The sequence below is a fragment of the Hippocampus zosterae genome, chromosome 5 (genome assembly GCF_025434085.1).
Source record: "Hippocampus zosterae strain Florida chromosome 5, ASM2543408v3, whole genome shotgun sequence".
Taxonomy (NCBI): Eukaryota; Metazoa; Chordata; class Actinopteri; order Syngnathiformes; family Syngnathidae; genus Hippocampus; species Hippocampus zosterae.
Window position 1 is genome coordinate 16,524,893 of NC_067455.1, and position 16,137 is coordinate 16,541,029.

General features: G+C 40.5%; 1 protein-coding gene across 2 annotated transcripts in view; it reads right to left on the minus strand.

Annotated features, from left to right (window-relative positions):
- The window catches only part of hace1 (HECT domain and ankyrin repeat containing E3 ubiquitin protein ligase 1), a 33,555-nt gene that overhangs the window by 9,775 nt on the left and 7,643 nt on the right, over positions 1-16,137 (minus strand). Inside the window, exons 6-19 of one of the 2 annotated variants that reach the window (XM_052066426.1) lie at positions 14,564-14,695; positions 14,019-14,101; positions 13,781-13,877; positions 13,583-13,684; positions 13,373-13,479; positions 11,664-11,814; positions 9,305-9,367; positions 6,463-6,764; positions 4,381-4,449; positions 4,125-4,212; positions 1,171-1,282; positions 701-798; positions 482-569; positions 253-402 (exon numbers count right to left, since the gene is read on the minus strand). In XM_052066426.1, coding sequence (XP_051922386.1) covers positions 253-402; positions 482-569; positions 701-798; positions 1,171-1,282; positions 4,125-4,212; positions 4,381-4,449; positions 6,463-6,764; positions 9,305-9,367; positions 11,664-11,814; positions 13,373-13,479; positions 13,583-13,684; positions 13,781-13,877; positions 14,019-14,101; positions 14,564-14,695 — 1,642 coding nt within the window. The remainder of the gene's footprint in view (positions 1-252; positions 403-481; positions 570-700; positions 799-1,170; positions 1,283-4,124; positions 4,213-4,380; positions 4,450-6,462; positions 6,765-9,304; positions 9,368-11,663; positions 11,815-13,372; positions 13,480-13,582; positions 13,685-13,780; positions 13,878-14,018; positions 14,102-14,563; positions 14,696-16,137) is intronic. The other variant, XM_052066427.1, reaches the window with a different exon arrangement.

A 16,137-nucleotide genomic window follows, 5' to 3' on the forward strand; every position in this document is an offset into this window, starting at 1 on the left:
ATGATAGCATCTGGTTTCATCTGGAGATGGCCTAAGGTTGCACTCACACGAGGCGATTTGAACAGTACAGGGATTAAGATCATCCCTTACACCCCCAACTCCGACCCGACCCATACACACAAGCGCACTTCACAACAGATTAAACTTTGTAGTTGATTTGAAAGAAGCAAATCAATGCAGAGAGATCCTGCAATTCTAAAAGTCTGATGGACTACAGATATTTTTATGTTCATACTGTAGAAATTGTTTTACCCAGGATGTGTTTGTAGAAGGAACGGGTGAAATAGATATTAACCAGCTGCCTGTGATACAGAGCCAAACCCAAGATCTGGCCAGCAAATCGGAAGTAGTTCAGGTGGTCTGGGTTTACTGATGAGTTACTGTTGGGCTGGAAAGTGGTACCTGTAACAAAACAAGCACACAAATATACTCCGTCATTCAGCCCAAAATATGTCTCATTGTCATTCAGAACAGTGTGTACCATCAGCTGACTGAGTGAAGAGAGCATAGTCTGGATTGATGATCTCATTAGACAGTATGTCAAACCATTCCCGAACAACACCCTGACCCTGTAAAAAGACAAAATAGACAAGACAGATCTCTCACCATGCAGCATCAGTGATGATTTATCGATCAATCATTTATTTTCTTGCTCAAACAAAAAACAAAAATATATGAATGCCACCATCTAAAAACCCACCATTCCCTCTTCGCCATGAAATCGGACAGCAATCCCTTGTTTTAGTTTCTCGTTGGTAGACTTTGAAACCATCTCACAGCTGCTCCGAAATATTGAGTCTGCTTTCAGGATTCCAAAAGGGGATTTGACAAGAAATGGAAAAATAGGGGAAATACACACGTCAAACAATTGCTGAAGCCTAACAAGAACATAAACAAAAATTCTACTTTCATAACATTTCTAGTAATTTGCCTCTCTTCGAGGGTAAAAAATGATGAGAGAAACATATCAGTGTGATGCAGTGCAGTTCTTCTCCAAATTCCAACCACAAGAATCAAAGAATCAACCAAAACTGAGAATGAGAATGTTTAAAACTCTTGAATTAAATTTGTTATTGTTTTCTCAATGTTGTGGCTGGAACAGATAAGTCCAAAAGCAACACATTCATTTTGTTGGGATGTTTCTTCCATAAAAATGTCTGGGCTATGCACCTCGATGGATGAGAAGGATATCACTCTCATTGACCGGACGATGAACCATGTCCGAGTCTGGCTGTCCGGCCAGAAGATGCTCGTAGAACCACTCACAGCGATCCTTAAATGGCTGCAGTAAATAAAAAAATAAAAACACAACAAATCACAGAGCAACTTCCCCTGTTAAATGTATTTCCACTTCCAATTGTTTTCAGATCTAAGACTCTGAACTTTTAGTTTCAACCAAAAGCCCAAAAGGACTTCATCGGGGAAATACTCATGGATGGATGCTTTGTTAAGCCAATGTACCGTATTTTCCGCACTATAAGGCACTATATATATACTAGCAGGCACTTTGGAGTATAAGGTACACCTTCAATGAATGGCCTATTTTAAAACTGTTTTCATATATAGAGTGCACCGCATTATAAGGTGCGTAGAATAGAAGCTTTCGTAGTGGCTGCTGTTGCGTTATGCATCTGCTAGATGGACCTACGGTAAAGGGATTACAATACAACTTTATTTATATAGATATTCCACAACTACTGCAGCTGTAACAAAGCGCTTTAATAATAATAATAATAATAATACATTTTATTTGAAAGCGCTTTTCATCTCACTCAAAGACACTTTACAAGAGCATAAAAACACAGGATAAAAATGTGCATTTAAAACAAGCATACATAATTTACAAAAGCACATTTGGATGAACAAAAGAAAAATTGGTAAAAGAGATTAAAAGGTATTAAAAGCATAGCGGAACAGGTGAGTTTTTAGGGATAATTTGAAGGATTGGGGGTCAGTACAGTTGCGGATGTGTTGTGGTAGAGCGTTCCAGAGGGTGGGGGCGGCGACAGAGAAGGCTCGGTCCCCCCAGGTTTTGAGCTTGGTCACGGGGATGGCGAGGAGGTTTGTGTTTGAGGAGCGGAGATTGCGGGAAGGAGTGTATTGGTAAAGAACGTCGGAAAGATAGGAGGGGACCTGATTGTGAAGGGCTTTATAGGTGAGTAGGAGCAGTTTAAATTGAATACGCTGGGGAACAGGGAGCCAGTGGAGGTTTTTAAGGACGGGGGTGATGTGATCGCGAGTGCGGGTATGGGTGAGTAGGCGGGCGGTGGCATTCTGGATGTACTGTAGTTTATTGAGGAGTTTGGAGGTTGTACCATAGAGAATGCTATTGCAGTAGTCAAGGCGGGAGGTGATGAAGGCGTGGATGAGGGTTTGAGCAGCGTTGAAAGAAAGTGATGGGCGGAGACGAGCAATGTTTTTGAGGTGGAAGAAAGCAGTTTTGGTGTTTGGTTGATGTGTTGATTGAAAGAGAGGTTATTATCAAAAAGGACCCCGAGGTTGCGACAGTGAGAGGAGGGGGACAGGGTGAAGTTATCTATAGTGAGGGTAAAGTTGGTGGTTGTTTGGGTGAGGGACCGAGGACCGATTATAAGCAGTTGAGATTTAGTACAGTTAAGAGTGAGAAAGTTTGTTTGCAACCAGGATTTGACATCTGAGAGACAGTTAGACAGGGTGGAGTGGGTTGTTGGGGTAAATGATTTGGTGGATATGTACAATTGGACATCATCAGCGTAGCAGTGGAACTGGAGACCATGATGACGTATGATTTGGCCGAGGGGTAAAAGATAGAGAATGAAGAGAAGAGGACCAAGCACAGAACCCTGGGGGACACCTTGGGACAGTGGGGCAGTGTAGGAAGAGCAGTTGTTTATGTGTATGAATTGTTTCCTGTCTGTGAGATATGAGTGTAGCCAGGTAAGGACTTTGTCGGTGATGTTTAGGGATTGTAGGCGAGAGAGTAGGATGGAATGGTTGATGGTGTAAAAGGCAGATGTAAGGTCAAGAAGGATGAGGATGGAGAGTAGGCCGGAGACAGAGGCGAGGAGGAGGTCATTGGTGATTTTAAGGAGGGCTGTTTCAGTGCTGTGTTGTGTACGGAATCCAGATTGAAATTGTTCAAAAACTTGGTTGTTTAGGTAGGTTTTAATTTGAGATGTGACGGCACGTTCTATGACTTTGGACAGAAAGGGGAGGTTGGAGATGGGTCGAAAGTTGCTCATGATGTCAGGGTTGAGTCCGGGTTTTTTGATGATGGGGGTTACGGCAGCCAGTTTGAGTGAGGAGGGGACATAGGCAAAGTTGAGGGAGGAGTTGACAATGTTCATGACGAGGTGGGAGAAGGTGGGAAAGCAGTGCTTGACGAAGGAAGATGGGATGGGATCCAGTGTGCAGGTGGAGGAGTTCATTGTTGAAATGATATTGTTGAGTCCGGCTATGGAGACAGGTGTGAATTCAGAGAGAGGTGAAGTAGTTGGAGTGATGGATGCTGGTAGGAAGGGAGGGGGGACAGGTGAGGTGGTGAGTGAACTGTAGAGGATGTCGATTTTGGATAAAAAGTGGGATAGGAATGAGTTGCATTTGTCAACGGTGAAAGAGGTTGAAATATTGTTGCTGGGTTTGAGGAGTTTGTCGACGGTGGAGAAGAGAGCCTTTTGGTTGTTGGAGTCGGTGTGGATTAGGTTGGAGTAGTAGGTGGAACGGCTGGAGTTGAGTGCGGTCTTGTATAACTGAAGGTGATCAGTGTAGGCGAGGAGATGAACAGTTAAACCAGATTTTTACAGACCATTTAAAATACTATGTTCAATAAATCACAATATTGATCCATATATGAAGTGCATCGGATTTTAAGGCGTACTGTCGGCTTTTGAGAAAATTGAATGCACCTTATAGTGCGGAAAATACGGTATCTGTTTTACATTTGAAAAAGCGAATTGATTACCAGCAATTGTTTTTGAAAAGTATGAATAATGAAATGATACACAGGCTGATTGGGCAAACCCCAATTCCAATAAAGTGGAGATGTGTTAAACATAAATAAAAATAAAATCAAAGGATTTGCAAATCATGTTCAACGTATATTAAATTGAATAAGTAAAGATGTCGGTTTATCGTGTCTTTCTTACCTGGCCCTTAATGATATGCATGAACCGTGACATCAGCTCTGGACATTCCAGCAGGAAGTGGAAGTGGTTAAAGATTATCTTTGGATTTCTATGAAGTGATAAGCACACATGAGCAAAGACAGAAATAAGATGTGAGCAGTGGGCAAAAGGACAATAGCTGAAGTAAACGAATTGACGTTATATACTTTTTTCTTTTTTTGGTCGTTAAATCAACGATAAAAAGCCTGATGTGTGACTTGGTCCTACATTGACTCACCTGTTTACAAAACATTTCAGCACCTCATCATGCTTGCAGACAAACTCAATAAAGTGGGGGGATGTCATTCTGGGTGAGGAAAGAGAACAAATGAGTGAAAAAGGGGAGCGAAATGGACAGCAGCAACAATTCTCTGGCAGCCTCTGCTTTCCAATTAGAGATATATTACTCATCTGAAAAAGCCAAATGTCTACACTGAATATGATGCATTGCCATTGCAGACAAAACAAGACCAGACTCCTAATCAAGAGCAGGGTGAAAAACACATCAAAGACAGGAAGACAAGCATCTTATTCTGGCAGGCATGTCAGTACTGGAATTCCATTGGCTGTTAATTAAGTACACGTAATGATCTAATGGAGCGTAATTACAGACTGGGGGAGAGTTTAATGTCATATTGTGTGGAGGTAAACAAGGACATAGATAAGACAACTCAAACAGAGGGCAAGGGGAGGGGAAAAATATTCCAAGTCCTGAGAGTATTCAAAGATGCAGCTGTGCCCCTCTCATAATAGCAATAGAGTATCAATGGTAGTTTACTAAATACAATCTTCAAACTGTCCATCATATAATTGTTACAATCCCCTAAGAGGCCGACTGCTTAACATTTAATTTTAAAGACCACAGCAGCACTCCATTAATTAATCCATAAATTAATTAATCAATATAATTCCTTATATTGTGAAAACTGTCCAGTCTTTACATCACAAGTTCACCATCCCCTGTGGCATAGCAGTGAATATTCAGTAATTGTTGGAGGTTAGCTCCTTCCAATAAAAATAATGGAAAAGCTACTCATTAGCATTTTGAAATGGGATGAAATCATTCCACATAAATTAGATAAGACTCCAGTTCAGAGATTCATTGTTGCTCAACTGGATCATTTATAACAAAAGAAATGCCTGCACTGTGGTCTTAATACGCTTCCAAACCGCCCCATGCGTTGTGTTTGTCAGTCACAGTTCTTTTATCTGTATTCTCTGCGCACTGCACAATTTGCATTGTATTTGTATTAACATATCATCTCTGACAACTATTGATCATTTATTTTCAAGCTTGCCAAAACGTCTGTTTCCTCTCCATCTCTCTCTCCTCTTTGTCACTCTCATCTCAACCTTTTGTGGCAGATGGACGCCCTTACAACAGGGGTGTCCAAAGTCGGTCCTCAAGGGCCGCTGTCTTACCTGTTTTCCAGCTCTCCCAGGAGCAACACACCTGATTCAAATCATCAGCATCGTTCTACTGCTGCTTCAGAGCGGCTGATAAACTGATCATCTGAATCAGGTGTGTTGTGATAAGATGATTATCTGAATCAGGTGTGTTGCAGGCGGGAGAGCTGGAAAACAGGCAGGACGGTCGCCCTTCAGGCCCGGAGCTCTGTCTGCCCTACAATCTTTTGTTCGGGTTCTGTTTAAAATTCTATGTCCTTGCTTTTGTTTTAAAAGTGCTCATTCAGTCGGCTCTTTGGTTCCGGTCTTGTCCCATACGAAAAATGACTTCAAGTCACATCTGTTTTTTGACCAATGTTGAGCTGTCAGACCGAGCAAAACCTCTGCCCGCCTAAACATCGCGCACTGTTGGCAAGAGGTGAAAAAGTGGTGTCCACTGTTGTATTTAAATTTTGGGCGTGATAATTGTTTTCACCAGTGAACATTTGGGAGAGCCCTGAAAAGGCAAATTGAAGATTGAAGTGTTGGAATTGTGTTCGTGAAAGACAAACTAAGTCACGTCGATAATTTTGATGATCACATTACATATGTTTAATGAATCAATTTGCATACACCCCATTACGTAATCCGCAAAATGGAGAGCACGGCAATACTGCTGGTTTGGCAGAGGCAATCTTGGGTGCACTCAGTACATCAAGTTCCGTATCTGTTGAAAACGTTTTGGAAACAATGTTTAATTTATAGTGGTTGATGAGTATTGCTGGTGTTTGTAGTTATGCTGTGGGCCAAAGTGTGTCCCCTACGTTAGACTGGGGCTTTCACCTTTACCCTGTGTAATTCTGTACCAATACAAGTCCCCTACAGTAAAAACCATGCCTTCTCTGTCGATTGGTAGTCATTGCAGGAGACAAACCCTTGTGGCATCTGGCAAGAGCAGCACATGTAGAAGGCCTGGATCACAGCGCTGAGCCGATTGGCGGTCATGGAGATAACGTCTTCCCCATCAGCATACACTTCTGTTTCCATGACAATCTGATGGTCCAGGGAGGTGGGGAGCTTTGGTGTGGTGCTAGAGTGTTCGACTTCCCGCTGTTTTAGAAGCAGGGAGGCTATCTCGCTGTTGGAAGAGCTGGATGAAGGATTCCTGTTTCTGTCTAGTTCGGTGGAGATCAGTACGAGCCACTCGTCCAGGGAGTGCCAAAGCAGCTCCAATGGCTGTAAACACAAACAAAATGTGAGAGGTGAATGGGATCAACCCCCCAAAAAAAAGCACAGGGAATGTTTCATGACAATATTATAAAAGAGGAACTGATTTTGCTTTCAGGGTATCTTCAGGTATCACAGCTGAATTCTAACCTTGAGTTCATTTTTCATAATATCTGAATTGAGAGCATTCCAAAGGAAGCTCTTTCTCCATTAAAGGCCAGTGCTAAAACATTTTCAATACTAACAAGGTCCTGAAGATTACCTGTCATGCAGCACCACCCCACACATTTTAAAATCAAGATTTTTGCAAATAAACAGGGGAAAAGAAAAAGAAAATCACATTTATTCCTAATGTTGTGAACATTTGTAATCATACTCAAAATGAACACAAAGTCAATGTTGCTCTTTTGGTTTCATTTAATCCAGGGCCGTACAACTGGATAAAAACACACTGTTCCTCTGATAGATGTCTTATCATTTATTTTTGTTTGTTTTCAATGCATGCTAACATGTATATATAAATTCTTATCAGGGATACTTAAAGCCAGACTAAACACCAATGCGTTTTAGCAATGCCTGAAAAATATTGCATCAATTAGGCTGCAATGAATAGTACTAATATAACGGGAGTGTATAATTCCCTTTGAAAGGGCGCATGATTACAACTGAGGAGAGAGAGGCTCGAAATGTCAACCGTTGACATACCGCTGACATGGAACATGGATGTGATTTTTGAGGAAACAAGACTGTGGCAACCATACTCAGTGCCAATTGGCTGTTTATGTATTGCGCAACATTTTGGGACTATTAAAATCATGCTAGATTTAACTTATCTTCTATTCCTAAAAAAATAAATAAATAAATAAATAAATAAACCCATGTCTGATTTATAACATCATAACGACACATTAACATTCATATCCATGTAAATAAAGCTTAAAATAATGACAGGAGTGCTCCTCTGACCTTTCATCCCCCAAATTTTTAATTAATTGTTTTAATTCATTCATTATATTTCCTATACTGATGAAAAAAAGCAATTGTCATTTGAGTGTAACAGAGTACTATGAGAGCACATCTCCCCCCCCCCCATTTTTTTTTTTTTCACAACATTTTTTTTACTGTCAATTTGCGTGAATGTGTTTGTGTCTATAAATATTCTGCAAGGTTTGCACACACGTGCCGAATGGTGTCTGTTAGTATCTTCACACGGAGAAGATACGAGTGCTGGCACCAGAGACAGCCAAACCAAAGTTCTGACATTAGGTCACCAACATAACGTCCATGTGGCATCAAATACGTATGTTGTATGTATTTTTACCATAACAAATTTTGACCCAAATGAGGGCTGAAAACTGACACTTGACTTATCATTAAGTTTGAACTACATTTGTTGTCCACTCAATATGCACCTGCCATTCACCTACAAAACTTGATTTGAGAACAATAAATTATTACATTATGAATGCCTGTTGTGTTACTGGCTACAATGCATTTTGTGCAATCATTCTGTGCAGAAATGCCAAAACACATGAGACACTAAACGCTGAACTTTTCCAGAACATTAATGTTTCATCTGGTGAATCCAAAACTCTGATCACAACTGTATTGTGCAGTCAATAAAATCCAATGCACGTGACTCCTCAAATTGCCGTCAATGAGTATCGCGGTTTCAATCTGGACATTATTATGCCGTTATACTGTACAAGATCACTGTGATCAGTTAATACAAAGACCAATGGATGTAGATGATGAACTGAAGAAAATTGCACATTTTTCATTTTAAAAAAAATGGAGGTTGTCCCTCAGATTTCGTAAATGGATACTTCATTAAATGTAAAGTTTTTCATAATGTGCCGGGAGTTGCTTTGCAATTGTATGTGGATAGCATTAAAACAAAGGGGGAAACAGATTGTGATTAACAGTTATTAGGCTTTGATTTGACTGATTTGGCCCACTTGACCTCAAATTATGCTCTATGTTGCCCCTGAGGGACAAAGACTTTGGACACCACTGGATTATAAAATGCACATGGATACTTCATATGTTTCTTCACACGTGCGGAAAGGTGCTATAAAGTTGACAGCTTTGCATTGCCACAAAGACTTCACAAGTATTTTTTTGGAGGCTCTTTGAACGCTATTTTAATTCTTAATCAGATAGAGTTGTGAATAGAATCAAGCAATCATACAAATCAAGGAAGACAAAGCTTTGGGTTAGGCGATAGGACAACATTTAGTGGAATATGAGATTTGTTTCATCTTATTTTTTTTTTATTCTTGACTGATGGCTTGCAGTTTTATTTCAATTTGGAATAATGCTGAATGATTGTACTTGAGCTAGTACTGTAAAAAGATCAAATATGGACCTTATTGCCTAATCCAAATCTTATTTTCAAATGGTTGTATTTGAAAATAATCAATGCAAGAGAAAAGAGGTTAAATCAAAAAGCCCAGTTCATTGATTATATGAAATGAAAACTCCCAATTAGGGTCCATTCATAAAACGATTAAATAAAAATGAAGGAAATGGAAATGTCCATGGCTCACATCTAATATAGCAGAAGCTGTCCAAGTGTCTTTTGGTACAGCCTCCCCTGGTCTCATACGCATCTGCAACCAGCAGTAAAATGCAACCAGATGACAGTTATTGGAGGATATTGATGCATAATGTATATAACATGAAAAATTTGTTAATACAGTATTAGTAATGTTATAATAAACATATTGGATGCTCAAATGTTTGCTTCCATCTGAAAATGGTCTCTGGCAGTTTAACAAGCATTGAGTATTTGAATGCGGAAGTCTCTACGGTTTTGTGTAGAAATCATTTCGGATGACTCCACTTGGTTCGATGACAACACTGGAGACGTTTTATTTTCGCTAGGTCGCTACCACTGTATCGCTGAACTCTCGACATGCATCAGTGCACCGTCGCTGTCAGACGAACACAGAGAAGCTCCACCCGCTTTATTTATATGGACACGGAACACTGTAACCTTCCACACAAAATAGTCTCAAACCAGTAACAATCGCGTCAGTGGCATACATCATATTCGACAGGCTACCTGCTCTTTATTCACCAGATGCTCATCAACCTAGTCTCTTATATCGCTCCCGAAACAGTGTCTTCTCCCGCTTGGTGTCCCTTAGCCTTCTCGGCTACGTACAATCTCTGTACACAGCTTGTCATGGAGGCTCTCGCTGGCAATGCGATGATTAGATGCAATGATTTCAGCTTGAGTCGGTCGAGCTGTGGACAATGGTGACAGGCTTGCATGCAGTAGCCATATATTTAGCTATGGCTTCAAAAAATTTGTTCTTCGTCGTGTCATCCATTTTCTTCGATTTGAAATGATCCATAGCTGTCTGTCTGAGACGAGGGGGTGGAGTACTCACGTGTGCTTGGCCATTAAGTGGTATTTCAGACTCGATGTGCTATGATGATAGCTCAGTTTACGATTGCAAAACATACAATAAATAGAGGGGGTGGAGCTTCTCGGTGTTCGTCTGACAGTGACAGTGCGATGCAGTGGTAGCGACCTGGAGAAAATAAAACGTCTCCAGTGTTGTCATCGAACCAAGTGTAGTTATCCGAAATGAGGTCTACACAAAACCGTGGAGAGACTTGCGCGCAAAGGACGAACAGAATCAACATAGCCTGACTGTGTTAGGGGGAGTGAAACCCCCCTCTTTCAGAATGGTTTGCCCCAGCAGTGCTTGCGTTTGTTTGTACGGCCGGCAGTTTTGAATACAGCGGCACATAACGAACACTGGTGTCCGGTGTCTCATATATTCTTCAACAAACATACAGAAACAGACTGCTGTGTTCAAAGCAAACTTGAGAAAAACGAAGTATGCAACAATGGTTTAAATCCACTATAGGCTGAGTACTAGTTTACCTTAGATGTGCACTTTATAATGTTATATTGCTCTGTTTTGATTTCATAAAAAAGCTGTTAAAGCAGCTGGTGTGTGACAAAATATTTTTTTCACTGTTGTTGATGGACAGTAATATTGTGGGAGAGATTGTGTGTGTGAATAACTGCTCCAAGTTAAAAATGTTCATGTAAAATTGAAAATCGAAATTGTTATTTCAGTAAATATTTGCATTTGGCACATAGAAAACTGATTCATGATCCTATGTTGATGAGAGCATTAAAATTGGGAAATACAGGACAAAAAACGTAAACGGAAATTCAGAAACGATAAAAAATGTGTGAGTAATCACGATTAATTTTTTTGTTCATTTGCGTTAATTATGACAGTTGCATTTTTAATTAAATTAAATTAAATATTTTAATAGTTTGACAGCTCTAATATATACACACACAATGTTTTAAGTGTTTTGTGAACCACTTATTAAGCAACCAGTTAACATCAGTAACGTGCCTCCAAACTATGTTATGTAGTCTGCTGGGATCTGATCAACTTTTTTGTTTTTTATCAAGAAACTGTGGATCATTCATAATCACAGCATGTACAGTTATTGTCAAACTTGTAATATAAATAAGGAACAATATACTCTTAGATTAAAAATGGCAACATTTTATCTGCAGGTTGTTATAGATTCCGAAACTCAATCATTCGGTCCTCTTACACCAACATTAGATTTTTCAAGTATTCTTGGAGGTACGCAATAAGTCATCTTTCGCCGTCCTCAGTATGAACATGCTTTGCTACTTGGCAATGAGGGCTTGCCAAATGAAAGTGCTTTACTGCCATCTCTCGGTCACAAGTATACTGATGTGCACAGACACACACGCACGCACGGGCGCGCACGCACGGGCGCGCACACACACACACACAGTGGCCTTGAAGCAGCATGTCTGTGATAGCGAGCATACATTTAGGACATGTAACACTTTACCGATTACAGGACTCTGCACCACCAGTACAAGGCACCAACCTTAAAGACCTGACTACGGGGAGTCTTGTTTCCGTTGTAGCCCATATCATTGCCATTATTGGGTGACGAAGGCCCCAGGCGGAATACATGGCAGAAAATGCGAACAATCCTCAATAGACTCTTCATCTGAGCATCATAGCTGCTGGATAGGCTGTGGGAGGAAGGAGATAGGAAGATATCATGATAATTTACTCATTTGTAAAGAGTGCCAATTATTTACTTGGAAAATGTGTTTATCTGAAAGGGTGCCTGTATGGATGCAGATGATTGTGCAGGCATGAAACCAGGTATGCTGCTCTCGAGATTACTATGGGATTGGAATCTGTCTTGCAATAACCCCTTCTGTGAAGGTATCTTATTATTCTGCAAATAATTGTAACCCGACATGTTGTTTCTGCAAATGAGAGGGCTCCAATTACACTACCTCAATTCCGTATTTTTAATTCCTACGGTGACGTATAAGGACCCAGCTGATTCTGTGGGTTATACAAAAAGTTTGGTTTGCGTGTGTGTCCCATCTGTACATAGGCAGACGCAACTCTTTTTCTCATTTATTAATGAACCAAGGCAGTGTATAAAAGTAGCACCAATAATAGCCATGGAGCATTAATGCTAGCCGGTACGAACATGCGCATTTGCTTATTGCTTGCTTATGCACCACTGGTTCTGCAAACATTCATGACGCTCACCAGGAAATAAAAGACTGGCAGCACCTATCTGATTCGAGTGCCAGAATTGACAGCGTGGCCAGCGTAACTTGTCTGTATCTCTGCAATGGTAGCGGGTCAAGAGAGCGTTAAACACGTTCGTTTATGTGCATTGTATCAGATTTATTTATTGGGGTTTTGATTTAGGTGAACATTAATGAGATTAGTTGGAAAACAACTATTGCTGAGCCACGGTATGTATTTTTCATTATAAAAACTCACGGTTAGCCAGTAAACAAAAACATCAAAAAAATATGAAAACTGTACTGAAACAATGATCTTGTCTACTCTCATTTCAGTCACGAATGCACTTAAATTCACTTCAAAAGGATGTACTTCAATTACATTTGCTCGAAAATAATCACTATATCAGTGACTAAAAAAACAACGGTACTATTCTTTATTGTGCTACTGTCTGGGAATATATAATCAGAAAAAATTGTCATCATGACAGGCCAAGTTTGTTGTATTCATTATGAATTGAATGATGGTATGAAAAGCAGTGAACTTCACGTGGTTTACACTACAAGAAACTATTTCCACAATCCCATCAACCATATTAGTGCGGTAAAAAAGGATAAATGACTGGCAAATCACATGCTGTATTGCTGCTATGACGTCACATGATTTACAGAACTCACGGACATATTAGCGTGGTACCGACCCACATGCAGCGGAAAACGCAAACTAGAGTGTGCATATCAATTAGGGCACACTTGACTCATGCAAAACTGTACCACAAAGTGAAAATGTGGCTAAAAATGTATTTATTAATTTTATGTTGGTTTGTGTGTTTTTTTAATGCTTTGGGTAAAAAAAAACGGTATTTGGTGGTGTCGTTTGTTTAAGTCGATGCTCTGGAATCAACTGAGACATCTAGTAAAGGACATTAGTTGAAGAGGCATTTTACTGTCTGCATTTGTAAAATAATCTGAATATACAGGTATATAATTTTGTTCAACAGTCGCAAAGCTATTGACTTAGATGACTTTAAAATCCTACCTGAGCAGCTTATGTCCATTCGTGGTGGCAACTTCAGCCAGACTAGTCAAGATTCTCTGATAATTACTGTCACTCTGCTGAGACACATGCTCCAAAACCTGCCTGAGCTAAAACACACACACACACACACACACACACACAAATTTCTTTTAACATGTACTCGGGAAGAATGTTGAATGAAAGAATTCCCCAGTCCCAAATTTATCCAACCATATTCTCTTTTATGTCGTCATTCTGTGTCATCTGAATGAGTATCTGGAAGAGTCTGCTGTGGTGCTGAATGAGGATTTCACAGGTCTCCCCATATCCACCCTTCCAAAAAAAAAAAAAAAAAAAGAAATGTACAAACTGTCGCAAAAACTGAACAGAGCAAGGGAAATGGGGAGCTGGGTAAGTTGCAATGCTAACCTGCACACAGAGATCGAGAGGAGTTATTCCATTCTTGTCAGCAAGGTATTTGGCTCCACGAGAAAGCAGGATCTGTGCTGTGTCTCTTTGGCCATGACTGCACAGTTATTTGAGTATAAAGGTTAGTGTACTCACCAAAACTGAAATGCTTCTTTTTTTCACAAAAGGATTTTAATCGAAGATAGTATTTCTGTCAGTGCATATACATAACATGAACATGAATTGACTGTTGGCAAACCTGCAGGCAAAGTAAAGAGGTGTGGCCCCTGAGACGTTTGGTCGGTTGATGTTAGCTCCACTGTCCAGGAGGCATAACACCGTCTGACAGGACATGACACACATTAGTCATACGTGGGGAATTTCGGAGGATAGAACTGAAGTATTGCCATTTAAGCTGGGAAGGAAAATATATATATGGGGGCGGAGGCATCAAAATTTGATTATTTTTAAAAAGTCACTCACCCTGATTCGCAGGCTGCCGAATTACAATTGCCAATTTGGGTGCAGATCTGTGTGTACGGTTTATGCAACGGCACATCACTAATCACCGTCATGATGGGGCCAAATTCATAATGGTTTGTTCACAGACACATATTGAGAAATAGGCATCTCATTAAAGATGTAGTCAAGTTGTGTAATTTATTTCACACTTAATCGGTGGGTAGGTACTCCAAAAAAAATGTATGAAGCAATTAGAATTTCTATAATATGTACCCTATGAAAACATATATAGCATATAAAATAATGCTATCAGAAAACATTTAAAACTTGAAAGTGGCTTACAGTTTTGTGCCCATTCTGACATGCTACATGCAATGCAGTTTGCCCCATGGCATCTTCAACATCGACGTTGGACACATGCTGGACAAGATCGTACAGCAGCTCAGTCCGCCCATTCACTGCCAACCAATGAATCTAAATCAGAAAGGCGCACGAACAGACAGACAGTGAGAGATATCTGTCGAGTGGTGAGTAGATAAAATAAAACAACTTCAGTGACCGCATTTTCTACCCAATAAGGAGCACCTAAAAGCATTCAATTTTCCCAAAAGCCGATGCACTCGATAATCCGATGCACCTTATATATGGTGTTAGGTACAATCTCTCTACGGTCCCCATTGAGTTGTTTCCCTGTTCATGTTCTTATGCCACCCAGTGGTGATTATTAGCAGGAAACAACTGTAACCTAATAAGGGTTCTTCCCAACACTAATTGTCATGTGCATTCGCGAACACACTCAAACACTATGAAGAAGATAATACCAAAACCATAGTTAATTACTGACATAACGAAGGAAGAAGGAGACAGGCAAGACTTCTAAGAATATTTAGCCCTTTGTGGATGTGAGCCCACAACGTTTGTGTGCCTTTTTGTTTCATCAATTGTCTTCATAACTTTTGTCTTTTATTTATTGTATGTACCGTATTTTCACGACTATAAGGCGCCATTAAAAGTCTTAAATTTTCTCCAAAATGGACAGGACGCCTTATGGTGCGGAGCGTCCTTTATATGCGCTGAGTTTCAAAATCTGACTGACTGCCGACACGCTGTGTATATAGAGAAAAGGCGGAAGTGACTGTGAAAGAAGTCGGCCAATCAGGGAAGGGTGGGCGTGTATATATACATATATGGAGAGGGAGAGAGAGAGAGAGGGAGAGAGAGGACAGACAAGCTAGTCCGCCAATGGTGAAGGGTGGGCGTGTAAGTGGACGCCTCAAGCCAGTACCAACACTTGTATAGCGTGTGGCAATGTGCATTGTTGCAAAACAACTCCGGTTTTGGTTTCGCTATATCTGCTCCCATTGGGTTCCATCTTAAGGAAACATGGTATTCCTTTCCACTGCTATGCAGATGACTGCCAGATCTATGTCCCACTGAGCAAGAAAGACACCTTCTCATTAAGGCCACTCCTATCCTGTCTGGAAGAAATCAAAACCTGGATGGCACAAAATTTCTTGAAGTTCAACGAAAAGAAGACAGAGGTGATATTGTTTGGCCCCAGTGGACCTTGTACATTCCATCCTGTAGACTTGGGCCCCCTATCTCCTTATCTGAAATCAACGGTCTCAAACTTGGGACTTAAACTGGACAGTGATTTCAAACTCGATCGGCAAATTGGTGCCGTTGTTAAATCCAGCTTCTTTCACCTTAGACAGCTGGCCAAAATAAAACCTTTCCTCTCACATGAACACTTTGAGACAGTAATTCATGCCTTTGTCACATCCCGGCTCGATTACTGCAACGCCCTGTACTTTGGAGTCAGCCAGTCCTCCATCAAGCGCCTTCAGCTGGTACAGAATGCCGCTGCTCGCCTCTTGACTGGTACTCGTAAGAGGGAGCATATAACTCCTACTTTG